Source organism: Parasteatoda tepidariorum, chromosome 4, assembly GCF_982258835.1.
Source record: "Parasteatoda tepidariorum strain Cologne lab strain chromosome 4, Ptep-v5.0, whole genome shotgun sequence".
Taxonomy (NCBI): Eukaryota; Metazoa; Arthropoda; class Arachnida; order Araneae; family Theridiidae; genus Parasteatoda; species Parasteatoda tepidariorum.
The window spans coordinates 96623023-96641717 of NC_141758.1; the positions used below are offsets into that span (position 1 = coordinate 96623023).

Sequence of the window (18695 nt, forward strand, 5' to 3'; positions counted from 1 at the left end):
TTAGAACGATACTACGTTTTCAACGCCAATTTTAGGATATTTCAAATGCAGCCCTCGTCCATATAACACTTAGATCGCACTTTTTGATAAGATCTTTAAACGATTGCACGCCGTCGTAGTCTAAAGTTCTATGACTGGTCTAGTTCTACTAAATACTTTTAAAGAGCGGGGGATTTTCAGGGCACGAACCTTAAACCCAAAATTGCCCCATTCCAGGACCGTGCTATACACCATCCAGACCCATAAAATTTGATTAATGCACTAGTTCGAAAGTTAATTTTAAGAGCTTCTATACTATTCGGCTGTAAGAGCTAGAGTTCCTCGGTTACTTCAGGTCATGAACATTCAATCTAGAGTCGCAATTAAGGACTAATAGGACTTCAAAAGCCACCGCCCTTTACTGCAGGGACACTGTTTTGCTACGGCAGCGTACACTAGGGAATTGAAAAGTTTCGAATCTGCTGAACGAGTGTAGAGCTCGAATAGGGAGCAGTACAGCCGTCTACCGCTATTAATTCGACCTCTACGTTTGTCGAGTGGTTTTGGAATTTTTCGTTTCACACACGTACACGTGTTGTAAAGCAGTGTCCCTATATCACGTTTCCGATCGATTTTTGACTTATGGGGGCATAAACACTTTAATTACTCTAACAGAGCTTAATTTTTTAAAAAAAGTATAATTACTGAACTAGGCCAGAGTTGATTATCAAATATAGTAAATCAGGCTGATCGTTTTCCTGCTTTAAAGGATAGGTATTTCCTTTTAAAGCTCTTCTATAAAAAGACTCAATAGCTTAAAGATTGCAATTTAGAAATTAAGTCTTTAGGCTGTCTCTGCCAAAGTTCATGTTTAAAAATAATAAAGTACAAGATTAGGCCCTTATTTTTTCCTTCACAGTTCCTTAAAACTTATACTCTTAATTTTCTAAATGAAACTATCAATTATTATATCATGAACTTGGGAGTTATACCTCTTTAAAAAAATTACATCAACTGCTGGCCTATTATATCTATAAAACACTTCAGACAGATCTATAAACACTTCAGTTCGAACTAGTATAAACACTTCGAACTTGCTTTTTTTTTTTTACTAATAATTCCTGAAAATTTTTATATTCAAAATATTTTTACTTTAAGCCTTTCGATTTTATAGAAAGGTCTGTAGACTCTAGTTAAAATTTCTTATACTGGAAAATGTAAAAATGCTAAAGTTAATGATCAAATTCGATTTAATTTTTTGACTTAAAGATCTTTTACATAATCACTGTATTTTTGCTTTCGTTACAAACAGTTTGTATTGCACGAACGCTCATATTATGAGATGTACGGTGCTGCTGTCGCAAAGCGATACGTTATTTGAGCAACTTTTGCATCACTTTAATTTTAAAATTTATATAATTTCAAAAAAAAAAATACTGGCTTTCATTGAAAACAAATCTGTTTATTATATTTACTTTCTATTTAAAGTGATTTTTTCAAATATAAAAAGTTTCTTTTACATGTAAAATTTTTACATGTCAAAAGCAAAACTATTTGAAAATTAAGTAGGGCTATACCTGATTTTCTCAGTAAAAAATGGACTAAAGGTTTGAATGATGAATACTCTCAAATGTAATAAACGCTATTCGTAAGTTGTTGCAAATTTATGAAAATTACCGTTAAAGGACCTTTTGACAATCGTTCGCAAATTAGTTTTCACTTTGAAAAACTCACTGTGACCTTTGAAACAAAATTTCTTTAAAAATTTAGCAATTCAAAAATTTGATTTTTATTAAAATAAAATGTCCGGTTAAGTTACTAATTTTTCAACACAGTTTCGATTCAGCCCAATCCCAATTACAATTTACTTTTATTCAAAACGAGTTTATTCTTACATTCCATTCTTATTCTACTACTGAAGCAGCGAGTTAGTGTTATGGTTAATGTTAAGCTATGTTACGTGATTATTGAACAGTTAGTAATTATTTTGCTACTCCAGCAGCAAATAAGCATCATTAAAACTCATAAGCTTTTGATAGACTTGAAAATAAATTTATCGTTAATTTATAGTAAGTAATTTATACATAGAGAACATTTCTGTTAGCAATTTGTTAGACTAAATAGCCCTTTACCTTCACAAAATTGGCTACTTGCAAGAATAAAATTTGATAATAGTTTTAAATTACGTTGAAAATTGAGACAAGTACGCGTTTTGTTGGCAATTTGTTTTATCGAATTTTACTCTCAACTGCAATTATACCAATACTATAAAATCTAAGCTAAACCACACGAAGAATTGTTTTTAAGTACTTATTTCAAAATTTGCTTTATCAACTCATTTTAATGCAAGTATACAGATAAGGGATGGCGAACCAATGGCACGCGTGCCACTTATGGCACGCCACATAATATTTTGGGCACGCCACCGATCACGAAGTTCACTGTGAAGCAATTTACCAATTAAATTAAAATTCACAAAAACAAACATAAAAAAATAAACAATTATTCACAAAAAAATTACAATTAATGCCAAAAAACAATTAATTACCATAAAAAACAAGCTAACAATAAATAACTTGCAAAAAAAAAATTAACAGACCTGCTTGAAATAACATCTTGCAACCTAATATAAGTTATTTGTCTTCTAATCTGCAACAACAGAAGTCACACTGATGTTACTTTAAGTTGAATTAAGCGTATAACTGAGACATTGCGAAATGTATTCTTTTCCATAGTAAATAAAGAGTTTTGAGTTGATAGCATTTAGTGTTATTATTTTCCCAATAAGCACGAAGTCAAAATTGTTTGATGGCACGTCTATGACCAAATTAAACAATTTTTTAAAAAAAATGGCACGCTGGTGCATAAAGGTTCGCCACCCCTGAATATAGACTAATAACAATGTTTTAATTATATTATTAAGTTTAAAAGTAAAAATCGTATTTGGGTTTTTACATTTATATATTCTCCTTCACTTCTGCGCAAGGGACTTTAGAATTAAATTAATAAAAAAAAATAGATTTACAGCTAAGTCCATTTTTTTTCATAACTGGTCCCGCAGTGGACTAATCGTTAAGACACGATTCCCAGCATATCACCGAAGTCAAGCATCACTGGCTACGGTCAGTATGCGGGTGGGTGAACACTTGGATCAGTCTGCGTAGGGACCGAGGTTGTGCTGTATTGGTCCTCGTTAAACTGTTGTACCGTAAAGTGCTCGACCTCGCGTGCTGGTCGTCGGGCTACCGAAGCGGGGGTGCCATCCCCTCTGCAGAGGATCAAAATTGTGATGGCATGTCTTCGGATCATCCTCCGGGGTGTTTCCCAGACCGTCGCCAATAGCCCATCTTACAGTTCTAGTGCGACGTAAATTAACTACAACAACAACAACTTTTTCATAACTGAAAATCAGCCTTAACGTGAAAGTAAACATATTGTAAGTCTTATCAATGCCTTAAAACTGTCTAATTAGGAATTCGCTCTATAAATTTCGTACCGAACGCTGTGGTTTTAGGCTCAGTTTCTGATATACTCAAAATCAGAAACTTATGAGTATAAAAGGCATTGATTCATTTACCATATGCAGTTTGACTATGCAGTTAGCTACTTGAACATACAATTTTGACATTAATTTTAAAGTACGTTAAAATTCTTAAAAACAAGTAGACATTTTGTTTTATTAAATTTTAAGCTCAACTGCAATTGCACCAATGCTAGAAATCTTTGGATCATACACTAAGAATTACTTAGAAGTACTTATTTTTGAATTTATTTATCAGCTCATTTTAATGTAAGTTAAAGTCTGTAAACTTAAAAATGGTTAATTACGTGATTAAATTGAAAGAAAAAATCTAATTTAGGTTTTTATCCTCGTTCATATAAAATCCTTCACTTCTGAGATAGGATCTTTTTCGAGTTAACTAGCTTTAAGTATTTTTTTTTTTTTTTTTTGCAAGGTCCATTTCTTTTTCATAACTAAAAAATCAGGTTTAACGTGAAATAAAACAAATTTTATGTTTTATCAATGCCCTAAAACTTTAATTAGAAATTTGCACTATAAATTTCATACTGAAGTTGGTTTTAAATTCAGTTTATGATAAACTCAAAATCAGAAACTTATGAATCAAGTATAACTTTAAGGTATTGATTCTTCATGTATCATGTTGCCCTATATAAATAACAAAATTTAAAAAAGATGCATAGAAAATTGCTTGAAATTTTGAATTTAGGATTTTCAAATCTGACTTTTTCATTAGTTATTAAATTGGATTCATTACAATATTAAGAAACATTGTTTTCCTCGCAATTTCGTTTATCGAGGGCTACTTTAAATGCTTATACCCTAAGCAATTCAACGAAGTTTTAAAATGATGATTGTTAAAAATTGCTTCCAAGATTAAATGTATTCAATAGAATGAGAAGTTTCGCAAAAACCGCAAAACAAAAAATTAGTTTATAAAATAGAACCAGGTAAAAATTTCGAAATTCTCGTTTTTTTAAAATAGCTCACTTTTTATCTTAAAAGAAGAAATTAGTGAAAAACATGCTAATAAGAAATTACATCTATAAATTTTCTTAATTTGAAAGCATTGAATTTTAAAACACTTCAAAATTAGAATACTAGTGGCTCCTAACTATTGTGTCAACATTCTAAATTAGGATTTGTCTGGCAAAAATTAACACTTAAGATAAGCAATTCTGAAGACAGTGATCACCCGATGTTTTCAATTATATTAGCCTAAAGGATAATGACTTTAAATAGACAATGAAATAACAGAATTTAAGTCTTACCATCTTCTCGAAGACTTCATAAAATGTCCCACAGATCTTTAGAATTTGTCAAATTTTGAGTAAAGAAAGACGTTCTTCAAAAGTTTTACAATTCAATGAGGATATCTGTGTACCTGGTCTAAAGAACTGTGCTTGGAAATGTTCTGTATACGCATAAATTTTTTATTACAAAAATTATATTTTTGCACTTAACAATTATTTTTGTTATTATTTTTTATTTATTTATTTATTATTATTATTTTGCAATTTTGATTCATTTAAAGAAAAGCGTTGACTGAGAAGGTTTAAAGAGTAAAAAATAAACAGTTAGTATTAAAATTTGTGTAAATCTGTTTGCTTCTATACACTCATAATTTGGAATATTATAGTCCAAATTTAAATAGTTTTAATTAAATGATATTTAGAAAATTTTTAAGAGTATTTACAATAAAAAAAGATTGAAAGATGGCACTAAAAAAACGATTGATTGGCGAAGATCTAAAATATCTAGCTCAGTCTAGATGAATATTTACAATGTGTAGACAACTATGGTGTGAAAAGTGTATTAACCAAAACCAATCCACAAAACATAAAAAATTCCTGACCTGCGTATAGAGTAGTTCGAATTCATTTCGTTACTTTTGACACTTATTTACATGTAGTAAACCATAGGTGTGGATTGACCATAGAAGTGACTAATAATTCTGAAAGAAATGATCAATTGAGATGAAACAAATTTAAAAATTTCATTTAAAAATTACTGAAATTGTAAATGAATAACAGTTTAAACCAGACTTAAACTCCTTACGAAATAAATCTTAAAAATAAAACTGCCTCTTAAACAACTCATCACTAAAATTGCTAAGACTTAAATTTATGCTATGAATATAAGTGCAATTATTGCAAAAATTAATATTTATTTATAACTCCACAGGTTTTTAAGTGTAGCCGACCTGGTGATCGAGTGGCTAGCGTGCCTGACTGCGGAGCCGCTGGTCGCGTGTTCGAATCCTGCTCAGGGCATGGATGTTTCTTTCTCTCTGTGTTCTATGTCCTTTTTCCTTTGTGTGTGATTGCGTGAATGTGACCCGCCCTGACGGTGCGGGTTTGTGTTTGTATGACGTGGGTGACGCTGCTCCAGGTGCACACTGGGTAACGAGAACAGAGTAGCAGTTCTGGCATCTCTGTGGCCAATGGGACAACTCCCAAGTGCCCGCCATTAGTAAAAAAAGGAAAAGAAAAAGTTTCTAAATGTTAGAAAAACAACATTTTTCACGTAAGCATTTTTTACGTAGTCTTTTTTTTTTTGCGTAATCGTTTTTTAGTAATAATTTTTGCGTAGCCGCTTTTTTTTTTTTTTTTTTTGCGTAATCATTTTTTTTAAGTAATCATATTTTTTAAGTCCTACTTATGTTATATCAGATTTCATCCACATTAATGTACAAATTGATTTTCACTATTTTGTAATCGTTTTGTTTTGTGTACAGCCATCATTATTTATGTACATAATAGCCATGTATATTATTTATTTGTATTTATATAAAATAAACCAATTAGTGAAAGTGATTCTCGAGTTTGAACAACCTCGCGTCAGTATTATCGCCATTGTGATTTTACTTAGTCTGTACTTTACCAATAATACTAAGTAGTTTACTTATTATTATGTCTACTTTACAGTCTAATTTACTTAGTATACTCATACCTCATTTTCTCCACCTCAACCCTACGAACACAGCAGAGAAAAAAATTTTTCGATTTCTAAATTTGGAAAATAAAACGCTTTTTTTTTCTTAAAAAATATCGCATTTACAAAATTGTACAACGTTTTCACTTAATTTCATTTTACATAAATTAGACATTTATTTTTTAATGTATGAGTTTTTTAATTTGTTCTTTTCCTAATGAAAGATTATGGAAAATATATTTGCCTGCCATTATTTCTGATTAAATAATATGAATGTTGTTTTTGTATAAAAAGAAGTTTTACAGTTTTAAGTTCCATATAATAAGGAAACTATGCGGAAAATATCATTGTGCATAGTACATTCCCATACAACTTAGAAGAGGACGAGAGATGTCAAAACATGCGAGTGTCAAAACATGGAACCGATTTTCAGCTCAGATGGCGCATTCGTGTGCTGCGACAGCGAATAACAATAGAGTAGCTTAATGGATGTGTTTCCACGCAAAACATAAACGACACCGTCTGAAATATGGATTCTTGGAGACCTTATTTATCAAAGTAGCTGAACTAAAATGTCCTGAAATTTACTGATTATAAAAAAATAATCAAAACACCTTTAATTCCAAAGGGGGGAGGGAAGAGGGGAACAACCGAAAGCTCTTCTCAAACAAATTTCTCCATATAAGCTTTAAGCAAGTCTAATTAAAATATTTGTTTTGATATAGCCCTATTTCCAAGCTGTGTAATCGATATAAGTTTCGGCTTACGATGTCGTGTATTGACTTTTGACGTGGAGTCGTAGTATTTGGTTTCTTTGATTAGTAGTTGTTAATAATGTATGCTTTAAAACGGGATAAAAGGGATGAGGAGGATGGTAATATTCTTTTTATTAATCTAAAATATATTAGATTTTTGGCAATTATTGTAACCTTTTATATTAACACCTAGGCTTAGATTTTCAATCGGCGTATTTGTTTACTTTTTTCGAACTTATTGTATAGCCTATTATGAATGTTTCTAATCTGTTATGTGTTCGGCAAAACATCCAAATTTCTATCTGTTGTTTATAGTTATTCATAATCCTGTATATTTTCGTATTATTGTTAAAGTCTGAGAAATAGTGTAGAGTTAACACGTATATGTAAGTTACCTCTATTTTACTACATTTATATAGCCCCACCTTAGTGTTATATTTATCTTTTTAATTTTAACTGAAATTTTATGTTTTATTTGATTAAATATAGTTTCATTGCTAAGTAAAGCTTTTCTCTTTACACCTACTTTATGCGTATACTTGCGAACGAATTGCAACGGTATTCACCAATTAATATTATCTCAGAGTAGTCAATGTCTAGCAAAATGTTCACCACATCGTTATTTTAAGTTGAATCGATGTTACATAAAGTCAACAATTGGTTCCTCTCCTAATCATGGTGTCTCAATGTCTTCTAGTTCTCTAACTAAATTGCAATATTGAGTTTTATGAAGTCTACGAAAAGTACATAAAATATACTGTGTTTTTCTGGCCTATGATAATTAGGATAAAATTACTGAATTTATATAATTTTTCTGATAAAGAACATTATTTTCTTCTTTGTGTTACTTTACTATATTTTCTCAACATTATTTATTTTCTATTAGATTTATTTTAATAATTTCATCAAACTCAATTTTCTCCTTTTGGTGAGCTTTGTTAACACCAGTAAATGCTTAAAGTAAGCAGTAAGTGAGATTCAGAGCAAAAAAGGGAAAATGAAACTTGAGAGGGAAAAATAAACAAGAACTGATTTACTTTCTTTTTTAGGCGTGCCCTGTCTGTACTCGCTTGGGAATGTGTTCGTGATCCTACTTATTTTGTTTTATTAAATTTGTTGTTTTTGTTCAGCTAGTTTAATTATAAGTACATCAAAATCCTTACTCAGTGTACTTAGGGGCAGGGTTTCCGCTACGGTAGCTTTTTTCGCAAAATGCGAAAAGACCCCTCAAAAATGCTAAAATTCAACAAAGCATTTTCGCATTTTTGCTAAAGGATTTTACTAAATTCCATTTTTAAAAAAGAGCTTCCGCGAAAAACCATGACGCTAACATCCATGAAAAAAACTTGATCAAACAAGAAGAATTGATCAGACAAGATTTTATATACCAATGATGTGTCTGAACAGTACCCATTAATAACTTCTGTTATAGAGTATTGTGCAACAATACCAATGCACACTGTTGACTGTGAAAGGGGCTTTAGCTGCCTTAATTTGATTAAAACTAATATTCGAAACAGGTTGTTAATCAACCATGTAAACAATTTGTTAATGATTAATATTGAGGGCCCTGAAAGTGCATTTAACTTTCAAGAAGCATTTGTAAAATGGGCAAACATGAAAGAAAGGAAGATTGTTAATTATAAACCAAAATGTTTTGATAAATAATAAATGTGTTTTTTTTTTTTGTTATAGGTATTCTTTTTGATATTCTTGTACATTAGCTATTCTTTGTCAGATAACTTACAGTACTTGTTTGATATAAAGTAATTTTATAAGCCTAATGGCATTTTAGCATTTTGCTAAAACTTTTTTTCAGATTTTAGCTTTTTTGCTAATGAATTTTTAGACTCAGCTTAAACCCTGCTTAGGGGTAGACTTCCATAGACATAATGTAAACCAGTCTCCATATGGTTATTAGAGCTCTCATGCATAGCGGAAAAAGCAACATCTAGAGTCCTCATAGCAAATGAACTTCTTGAAGCAGGTTTGCAACGACCCAACTACAGCTATCGTTGCGAAAGCAAATCAATGTTTTTTTATTAATATATCTGTTTCCACACTTTTGTACTATTTTTTAACATTACTATACAGTTTATTAAGATATTTATATGAAAATTCATGTATATCATGTATGTTAATATTTGCTAGCACATTTAGAGATAGCGTAAAAGAATGAAATAGCAGGAGGCAGTGAAGCATACCAACAACTAGTTTGAGTAACATCACCTCACTTCTAATATGAGTGTGCTGAATTTTTTGTACATATGTTCCAACAAATCCCAGTGTGTTGTTCTCACAAAAATTGTTTTCTAGTATAACATCACTTACTGAAAGTTCCCCGCATTAGTTATAATGTGGGAGAGCTGCACTTGTCTTTTCTATGTTCTTTGGCTAAAGCATGGTTTATATTAAATTAAGATTGCTCAATTTTTAAAAGCTTCACTAAATATAAGTATTTGCTTATAATTCTTAATTAATAAATGTAAAATTAGTATAAGCATAGTGCATAGTCTAAGCCAAATTTACTACCATTTAGCGGTACCTTCACAAATTCAACTTTAGGAGAAACTGTAGTTTCACAAAATACTTTTTCTTAAAATTTTATTTTTGTATTTGTAGGAAACGACTAATCCAAATTTTTGACATATTTTTGTGTTGGTTTTTTTATTTTCACAATTTATACCTAAATTTTCACAAAATCTTTCTTAGAAAAACCTAGACAGACCCCTGATAGCATTTTTAAAAAGGGCTTAAAGCTGCTTATTTTCGTGTTTTACAAGCCCTTAAGGGGGCTTTTTTCATTTGGTGTTTTTAAAAAGTGCTTGATTTTTCTGTTTTCGAAAATGAGATTTTTTTTCTTCTTTTCTTTACCATGATGATTTTCAGCGCATACTATGCAAAAGCATGCTTTTCAAATTGTTCTATTCAACATTTTCACAATTCATTCAACCACAATCCATTTTGTCCTACGATCGGTTCATATCGTATGAAAGCGGCAATCATTTTACGTGTTTGATGAAATACTTTAGAGTCCGCATTCTTCGTCTACTAAGTTTGGTGAAATTCTTGCACTCTCATGTGTAACTCCGCTGCATTTTGCTAGATATTCTCAATTTCAGGCTTTATTTTCCACCCTCATTTTTTTGAACTGAAAAGTCTTTCAATCTTTTTATGGTGGTTAATATAATCAAGAAAAGAGTTTCTTTGTTAGGAACTAGTTATTTTATCATGATCATGTAAAGTCTTAGAAAATTGTTTTGGTTTTTCTTAATGTATATGGTGCTTACAAATATTTTTTAAATGCTTAAAAAGTACTTAAAAGGTGCTTATTTTTTGTTGAAATATTTGGCTATGTACCCTGTTAAATAGAAAATTTAATTATACAAAAATAAACTAAAAGGTATACTTTTTATCTTTTTTTTTTTTTGATTCTTTAATCTATAATATATTAAATATTTTACGTTTTGAATGATGTTGAACATTATAATTCCTGTAATTCTTATCATGTTGCCATTTACGAATGGTCCATTTACTTTCTTCTTTGCTCTTACAGGTGGGAGTGGAAATCCGTTTAATAACTTAGAAAAAACAACTGTTTTGCAAGAAGTAAAAATTTTTCTTGAAACTTTTATAATGCATATTTTAATGTAATATGTTCTTATTTAGTTTTAGTACCTATAATTTCGAGATTTAATTTTCTGTAAGTGATTTATATTTTATAAAATATTTGTTTGTGTAGGAGCTTTATGATTTTATTTATTGATTATATAAATGAATCATTATTGAATATTATCATTAATATTCGTCTATTAAAATAAATTACTCATCTTTATTTTAAAATATCAACCTTGAAAACAAAATTTTTTGTGTGATAAATGTTTGCTTGTAATTACTTTTATCTACTTACAGTTTACCAAATTCTTAAATAAGAGATAGTACTAGTATTTAGTTTATTTTTTGCATTGTATGTATGTACATAGCTGCCAACTCTACTGGATTTTACAAGTTTCTGCTGATTTAATAAAAGTTCTCTTGGTTTTTGTACGTTCTAAAAAATTCCCTTAAAATTGAGTCAGTTTCCTAAAAAACATCCCCATTGAAATGGAATTTTTGCTTAAATTGTATGCTCGAATAGATACTAATAGATAATAAAGTAAGCCTCCTTTTTGAGAAATCAGTTTAAAACTTTTTTTCCCTTTAAATGTTCAGTTTATTTTATTGCAGAATTTATATTTTAATTTAATTAAAAAAATCTTTTAACTATCTTTACCTATTACTGTTCAAAATTATGAGTAAATATTATACATAACATTTCAAATGTATTTAATGCGGATCATAACTGGAAAATATTGTAGTTTTTATGTTTTAATGACCATAAAAATCCCTGAAATTCCCTATGTATAAAATATGTAATACATTATGCGACAATTATCATGAAATTTATATTTTATAAAATCTACAGGATTTTTTCCTATCCATGTTAGAAGCTATGTATGTAGTCTGTAAATGTACATTTATTTATTATTTTTTTGTGAAATCTTTTATTTTTCCTTATTCTAAACAATTGTTTTTATTTAAAATTTAGGCAAGAACTTTTAATGAAACACCCTTGAATACTAGAAAATGTGCGAACATTTTGACAAAGATGATATATCTATTAAATCAAGTGAGTTTTTACATATCTAATCTAAGTATTTCCTCTTTTTATTTTATCTTTGATAGATTATTTTGTTTTTAATTTTTTTTTCTCACCTGTTTACTAATATACTTTATTTTGCTTTGTTAACAATGTGTTTTTTATTTCATTTTCATAACTCTGTTTTGTTTTAGGCTTCAGCTTTGCTTTTTTGAAGCCCAAATTACCGGGAAGTTCAAATAAATAGAATGTTTGAAAATTTAGATATTATTAAGTAAAGCGAAGTTTTACGTTTCGAACTCTTTAAGTAAGGAACTTGCAGTTGCATCCATGTCAATTGAGTTCTGACAGTTGAAACATTATAAACTATGTGAATGAAAAGTAATCTAATTGCTCCTATAAAAACCAACTGACTTATTCAATTTTCTGAACGTGTCTAGAGGTATTATTCAAGATAAATATTTTTCAAAAATAAATATGTTTAAACATATTTTTCATCAAAGATTTATTTCATCAACATATTTTTCATCACATCATCATTTTTCATTAAACATATTTTTCACACCACCCTTTTTTTCATCAAAGACATTTCTCTATTGAAAAGCTATTTCCGTCTTTCGAATTAGATATAATTTATATGTTTGTTAGTTTAAAAATATATTTTAAAGAAAAACAATTATAAAAGTTGATACGAAAATAAATTGAAGTATTTCAGTTTTTTTGATAAAATTTGGACATCTTCACAAGAGTCTACTAAATTTTTTTTAAATATTATAAAATTTTCTTGTTTTGGCAAAAAGGTGACTAAGATACAGATTTTTTACTTTTAGAATAAAGAGTATTTTTGTGCTGCAGTTGGATTACAGTTAAGATTACTTTTTTGCTTGCTGAAAATACTGTTTAGTGGTCACTGGAAAATACATTTTTTAAAATGAAAAAAATATTAGATATTAATAAATGTTCTTTCCCTCTCAATTATTTTTATTTTAGTGCCTGTCTGCTATATAGGGTCAGGTAGGGTATAGTGGGTAAATGTTAAAAAAACATATATTTTCTCCTTTAAATTTCAGAAAATTTATGGAATAATTTTTAGAAAAAACTAGTAGAGGGACATCTTTAAAACACATCTACCCAGAAGCTTAAGAATAAATGTAAAATTCTATTTATTATGAAATTTTTTAAATGTTGAGTAAAGTATACGGCTAGGCTTAGCTAAGCATTTTTGTATGATAGGGTTATTTCTTTTTACTTCTGTGTTAGCTTGCTTTATATTTTATACTGAGCTTGTTAACTTGTTTATATTTTATACTTTAATGCTTTATATTTTATACTGAAATAACTGATAAATAATTTACTTGTTTAATTTCAACCCAACATAGTATTTTTAACACTGAAAACCAAATTTCTTTTAAATTTTATTTTTTGAAACAGAATGATAGGGCGTAAATAGTAATATAACACACATGTTGTACATTTAAAAAGATTTCCAAAATAGCTTATCAATACAATTTACTGAACATATTTAAAGTTATGGATTGAGTTTTACTCACAAGTTTCTGCCTTTGTATGGAAAACAAAACAATTTCCTTGAAATAACTGAACTGAATAAAAATACAAATCTGCTATAAATAGTAAAAACACTTTAAACACGCACGATTTTTGATTTTAAATTCAGTTAAATATGAATCTCTGTTTTGGATTTTAAAATTGCAAATCTTGTTTAATTTCACTTGAATACAAATTTCGATGTTTGATTTTCAAATTATGCAGATATGAACTTTTATGTCTTAACTTTTCAATAACAGGAGCATGAATCACAATAGTGGCTTTTAAATTGTGTGGATATGAATCTCGTCTCGATATTTTATGCAAAATTGGGGGAAATACAAAACACAATGAGCAATCTTAAATTGTGGGAACGTGAATCTCGGTGTTTGATGCAAAATCATGCAAAAAATGAAATACAATGTGCAGTCTTAAATCACGTAAATATAAGTTGCAGTCTGTGATCTTAAATCATGTAAATATGAATGGTAATGCATGTTTTCAAAAAGTGTGAATATGAATTGCAATGTGTGATTTTAGGTCATGTAAATAAATGTACGAGATGGCAGAAAGTCGAGTGCAATAACACAATCTCGGAAATAATGTGAGTGGGCAAAGCAGAGAAAAAAATTCTCATATCAATCTCTGTTAAATTGTCCTATGCATCAGAATAGAGGAATTATAACTTTTTCTTCAATAAGTAATTGTAAAAAATTTCCCTTGATGGTAACAAATTTCCCATGAACAGCATATGTTTGTTCCAGTATATCATATATATCTGTTACTCATATTGTTACAGTTAATTTATTTACAAACTTTTACAGGGTGAACAACTTGCTACTGTAGAAGCAACAGAAGCTTTTTTTGCTATGACCAAATTGTTCCAATCAAATGATCCTACCATCCGCCGTTTGGTCTATCTGTGTATCAAAGAACTGGCAGGCATAGCAGAAGATGTTATCATTGTTACCAGCAGGTTTGTTTTAGCTTTAAGTGTTTTACGTAGACTTATTTTAAACTTTAAGATTGCCTTTACCCCAGATTTTTCATCAAAAAGTCTGTTTTTCTTTTCTTTTTTCAGAAATTATTTAAATATTTATTATTATTTAAGAATCTGGATTTCCGGAGTTTTCGCTAACTGCGATCCGGAAATTCAAGGTCCAGAAGGTTCAAGAAATCATGGATATTTTATTTTAAAATATTAGAACTAGAATTTATACTTTGCATCGCTTTCATTTGTAAATATTTTTTCTGGTAGAATAATAAATGTGATTAGAGATAAAAGTAAACTTATAAATAATTATTAATTTAAATTATGCTGCCTATAATTTATTTATAATTTCATGTTGTGAAAATATCAATAATTTAAATTTATAGAGATATCAATTTTTGGAAATGCATCATTAATGATTTCACTCAAGAAATTTTCAGGATTTTTGAGTTGGGCTCACAATCACCCGTGTTCCTGAAACCTTCATGAAATTTCAAGATTTGCTTTGAATGTAAAAGTTAAATGTTTGTTAACTATCAATTACTGGTTTTGTAGCAATGTAACCGATTTTGATGGAAATTTTAGGTTCTTAAGTTTTATTTCTTAATGGCAAACCGATAGTTACATAAAAGATTTAAAATTATTAAATTAAAAGTTCCAAAAAAGTTTTATTGCATTAACACAGCTTTACTTGCAGAGTTCAGCTAAAATTCTAATTTCTGCTCATTTACCATTGCAACTTAATCAACAGTTTTGTTTTTTAAATTCCTATTCACCTTTTTTACTATAAAATTATTCAAATGTTTTTTTGCCAAATAAATGTTGTGTAAAGTTAATTCCTAATAAGTTTTATATCCATTATTTTAATTGCAAATTTTGGCCAGAAACAATTTTATATTGAGCTTATTATGTTAGCAAATCTAACTAATATAGCATTAGATTTTCCAATTGCCCTATGATAATATTTTCTGCTAATTTATTTTAACGTACATAAATGCTAGTGGTATATGAACTATGATATATTTGGTATGGATGTTGATTTAGCATTCTGAGGAAATTTTTACTGAGCTATGACTTTTATATTGATAATGATTTCTTTACTAACTGACTTTTTTTTTATAAAAATAGAGGTTTCTATTTTATTATTAAAGAAATGTTGCACTTTATAAAGTGTTTTATTTGTTATGTTATGCTTAAAATTCTTCTATTTATTTGATATTTATTTTTATGTCTAGCTTGACTAAAGATATGACTGGAAAAGTAAGTTTAAATTCTATATTTTTTCAATTACAGTTACTTTGTTTGATTGCAGTGTTAATTTAGATTTTTGGGACAAAAGTTCTTGATATTGTTATACAGTCAAACTCACTAATAATGAGCCATAATTTATTGAGAAATCAGAAATATTAATTACAATATTAAGATTATTGTAGCACAGTTTTGCTTTTAATAAGCTAACTCAGAACACTAGCCTAATTCGGGCCCTCTTGGTGTTAATTTTACTTTTTGTGTATTTTGCTATATTTCAGATAGGGTTTTTATCAAATAAAAAAAATTTTGCACATAATTATGAAATTCTTTTTCCAAAGAAAATGCTGTGTAAAAAATTGTTTTTATTTTAAACTGTGCCGTTTTAAATCATAAAATGCAAAATTTGAATAAAATCTGTTAAATGGTTTCTGAGTAGTAAAATTTTAAAGAAATTTTATTTTATGTTTCATTGTTCCTTCGGGTCAGGGAAAACCTGGAATTGCAGGGAATTTTATTTCAACTCCAAAAGTCAGGGGAAGTTGCAATTTTTTTGCAAAAACCTGGAATATTCCTTCATTATACCTGGAAAAAAACCAGTCTTAAAATTGTCAGTAACAGTACTCAGTTGTTGAGATTCGAGTTAAATAATTCTAACACCTATTACAATTATTTATTGTAAAAATTTCTCATTTTAGACAAACTAAAATGCTTACTTCTTCATATAAGGATATTTATTTTACATAGAAAATCCAATACTTGGCATTACAAATTAAAGAATCAAAATTTTCTGATGAAAAATTTCGTAGCATAGATAAAATATGGTATTGATTTGCATTGAAATTTACCTGATATACTTGGAAAAGTCAGAATTTTTTTTCTGAAATTGAGTGGGAACCCTGTGTTTGTGTTTCTCAATTTTTAATTTTATTAAACTTTTTTTATTATTTATATTAACTTTTATTACAATTATTTAACTATCTACTTGTTCAGGAGAAAATTTAATATTAAGAGGCCCAAACTTTCGTCTGCTTTTCCATCTTAACTATTTTATCACTATCTTTACTGATAGACAGAAATCTAAATACATAAAAAAATAATGCTCAGAGAAAGTATATTCTTATGTCAGATTTGATTTCTTAAAACATAATTTGCATTGATTAATTAGCATATTTACTACATTAATTTGCATATTTATGCTTTAGTTTAGGTTCTCATACCATTAAGACAGTTCTCATGTAAAAAGATTCATTCATTAGACTGAAAGTTATTCAGGGTGTTTGTTTTTTATATTTTGTACCCTTTATTTAATGTTTGTCTTTGTTGGCTGTTCCTCTGACTCCTATAGGTTTATTATTACTTGTTCCGTAGCATTTTTTGAAAGTCCTTAAAGGTGCTTTTTTCATTGGTAGTTTTTAAAAAGTGCTTAATTTTCCCTTTTCGAAAATTAGATTTTTTTCTTTATTGCGTCGATTTTCGCCACGTATTATGCAAAAGCGTGCTTTTCACATAGTTCTATTCAAAGTTTTTGCAATTCATTCAACCACAATCTATTTTGTCGTATCATCCGACGTTAGCGTATAAAAGCGCTATGAACCTATGGTATTGCAGACTCACAAGTATTTCATCAAACATTTTGCATGCTTGATGAAATGCTTGTGAGTGCATGTAAGTCTACTGAGCTGGGTTCAGTATGATTATTGCGCTCTCAAGTGCAACTCTGCATTTTACAAGATATTCTCAATTTCAGGCTTCATTTTTCACCCTCTGATATTGAACCAAAAAATCTCTTGATCATTTTATAATTGCTAATATAATCATTATTTTATCATGATCATGTAAAGTCTTTGAAAATTATTTTGCATTTTGTTAATGTATATGGTGCTTGAAATGTACTTATTTTTCATGTTATAAAACCTGTATTATAACATGAATATGTTTTTAGGAAGAACAGTATAGACCAGCTGCAATCAGAGCTCTATGTACCATTACAGATGTAAGTATTTTTACTTTTCTCATATATTCTCAGCATTAATGATCATGAGTTTTCATCTTAAATCATCTTTCATTGTTTCTTTTTCAACTCATTAAAAAAAGAAAAGGCTTAGAAGAACTTTTACAGTAACACATTTTTGCCTGTTTTGATATACTCATAGCTGCCAACTCTACTGGTTTTTCCAGTAGACTAAGCTGGATTTTACCAGTTTACACTGGTTTAATTAAAATTCTCCTGATTTTTGTACATTTTAGAAAATTCCCTAAAATTGAGTAAGTTTCCTAAAAAAAAATCCCTTTTGAAATAGAATTTATCTACAGTTTCTTGCTTCCTTGCCAGAATATTAAAATAAGTATTACTAATATATGTATAATGAAGCAAAACCTCATTTATAGAAATCAGTTCAAACCTTTTTTTTTTTTTTTTTTTTTTTTTGCTGTAAAATGTTTATTTTTATTCAGAACTCTCTTTTTAAATTAATTAAAAATCTATCTTTGATGAATTAAATGCCTATTAATATTCAAAATTTTGAGTAAACATAATACATAGCATTTCAAGTATGTTTAATGTCAATCATAATTGGAAAATATTGCAGGTTTTCTATTTTGATGATTATAAAATTCCCTATGTGTAAACTGTTTAGTACATTATGCAACATTTATCATGAAATTCATATTTTGCATAATCTACTGGATTTTTTTCCTATCCATGTTGGCAGCTATGTATAATTATACTCAAGGAAACCTAACATTGTTTATACTGCAATATATAACCTGCGATATAATCTAGTTTTTAAAAAAAAAACACATAGATTCTATTGTTAAGAATGGTAGTAATTGTGAAGAATTCAATCAGAAGAATTATGAAAATTTCTTAAATTTATATTATAAAAAATGTTAAAAATACACATTGGAGACGAAAAAAAGCTTTGCTTACTTATTGGTAGGTTCAAGACATTTTTGTTATAATCCTTCTTCATATTTCTGCCCCCTTTTTTTTTGCCAAATCCACATTTCTATTTTTGTATTTACTTTTGAAGACAATGATTCTATCGAAATTTTGGCAGTTATTGCTATTTATTTCTCCGT

At 28.7% G+C, this 18695-nt stretch overlaps 1 protein-coding gene across 2 annotated transcripts in view; it reads left to right on the top strand.

Annotated features, from left to right (window-relative positions):
* Window positions 1-7132: 7132 nt before the first annotated feature.
* Window positions 7133-18695, top strand: part of gammaCOP (coat protein (coatomer) gamma) — a 53360-nt gene continuing 41797 nt past the window's right edge. Inside the window, exons 1-6 of one of the 2 annotated variants that reach the window (XM_087161768.1) lie at window positions 7133-7307; window positions 10745-10797; window positions 11777-11857; window positions 14197-14348; window positions 15599-15623; window positions 17557-17607. In XM_087161768.1, the coding sequence (XP_087017894.1) occupies window positions 7268-7307; window positions 10745-10797; window positions 11777-11857; window positions 14197-14348; window positions 15599-15623; window positions 17557-17607 (402 nt within the window). In that variant the 5' untranslated portion in view covers window positions 7133-7267. Of the gene's footprint in view, window positions 7575-10744; window positions 10798-11776; window positions 11858-14196; window positions 14349-15598; window positions 15624-17556; window positions 17608-18695 lie in introns of both variants that reach the window. The other variant, XM_087161769.1, reaches the window with a different exon arrangement.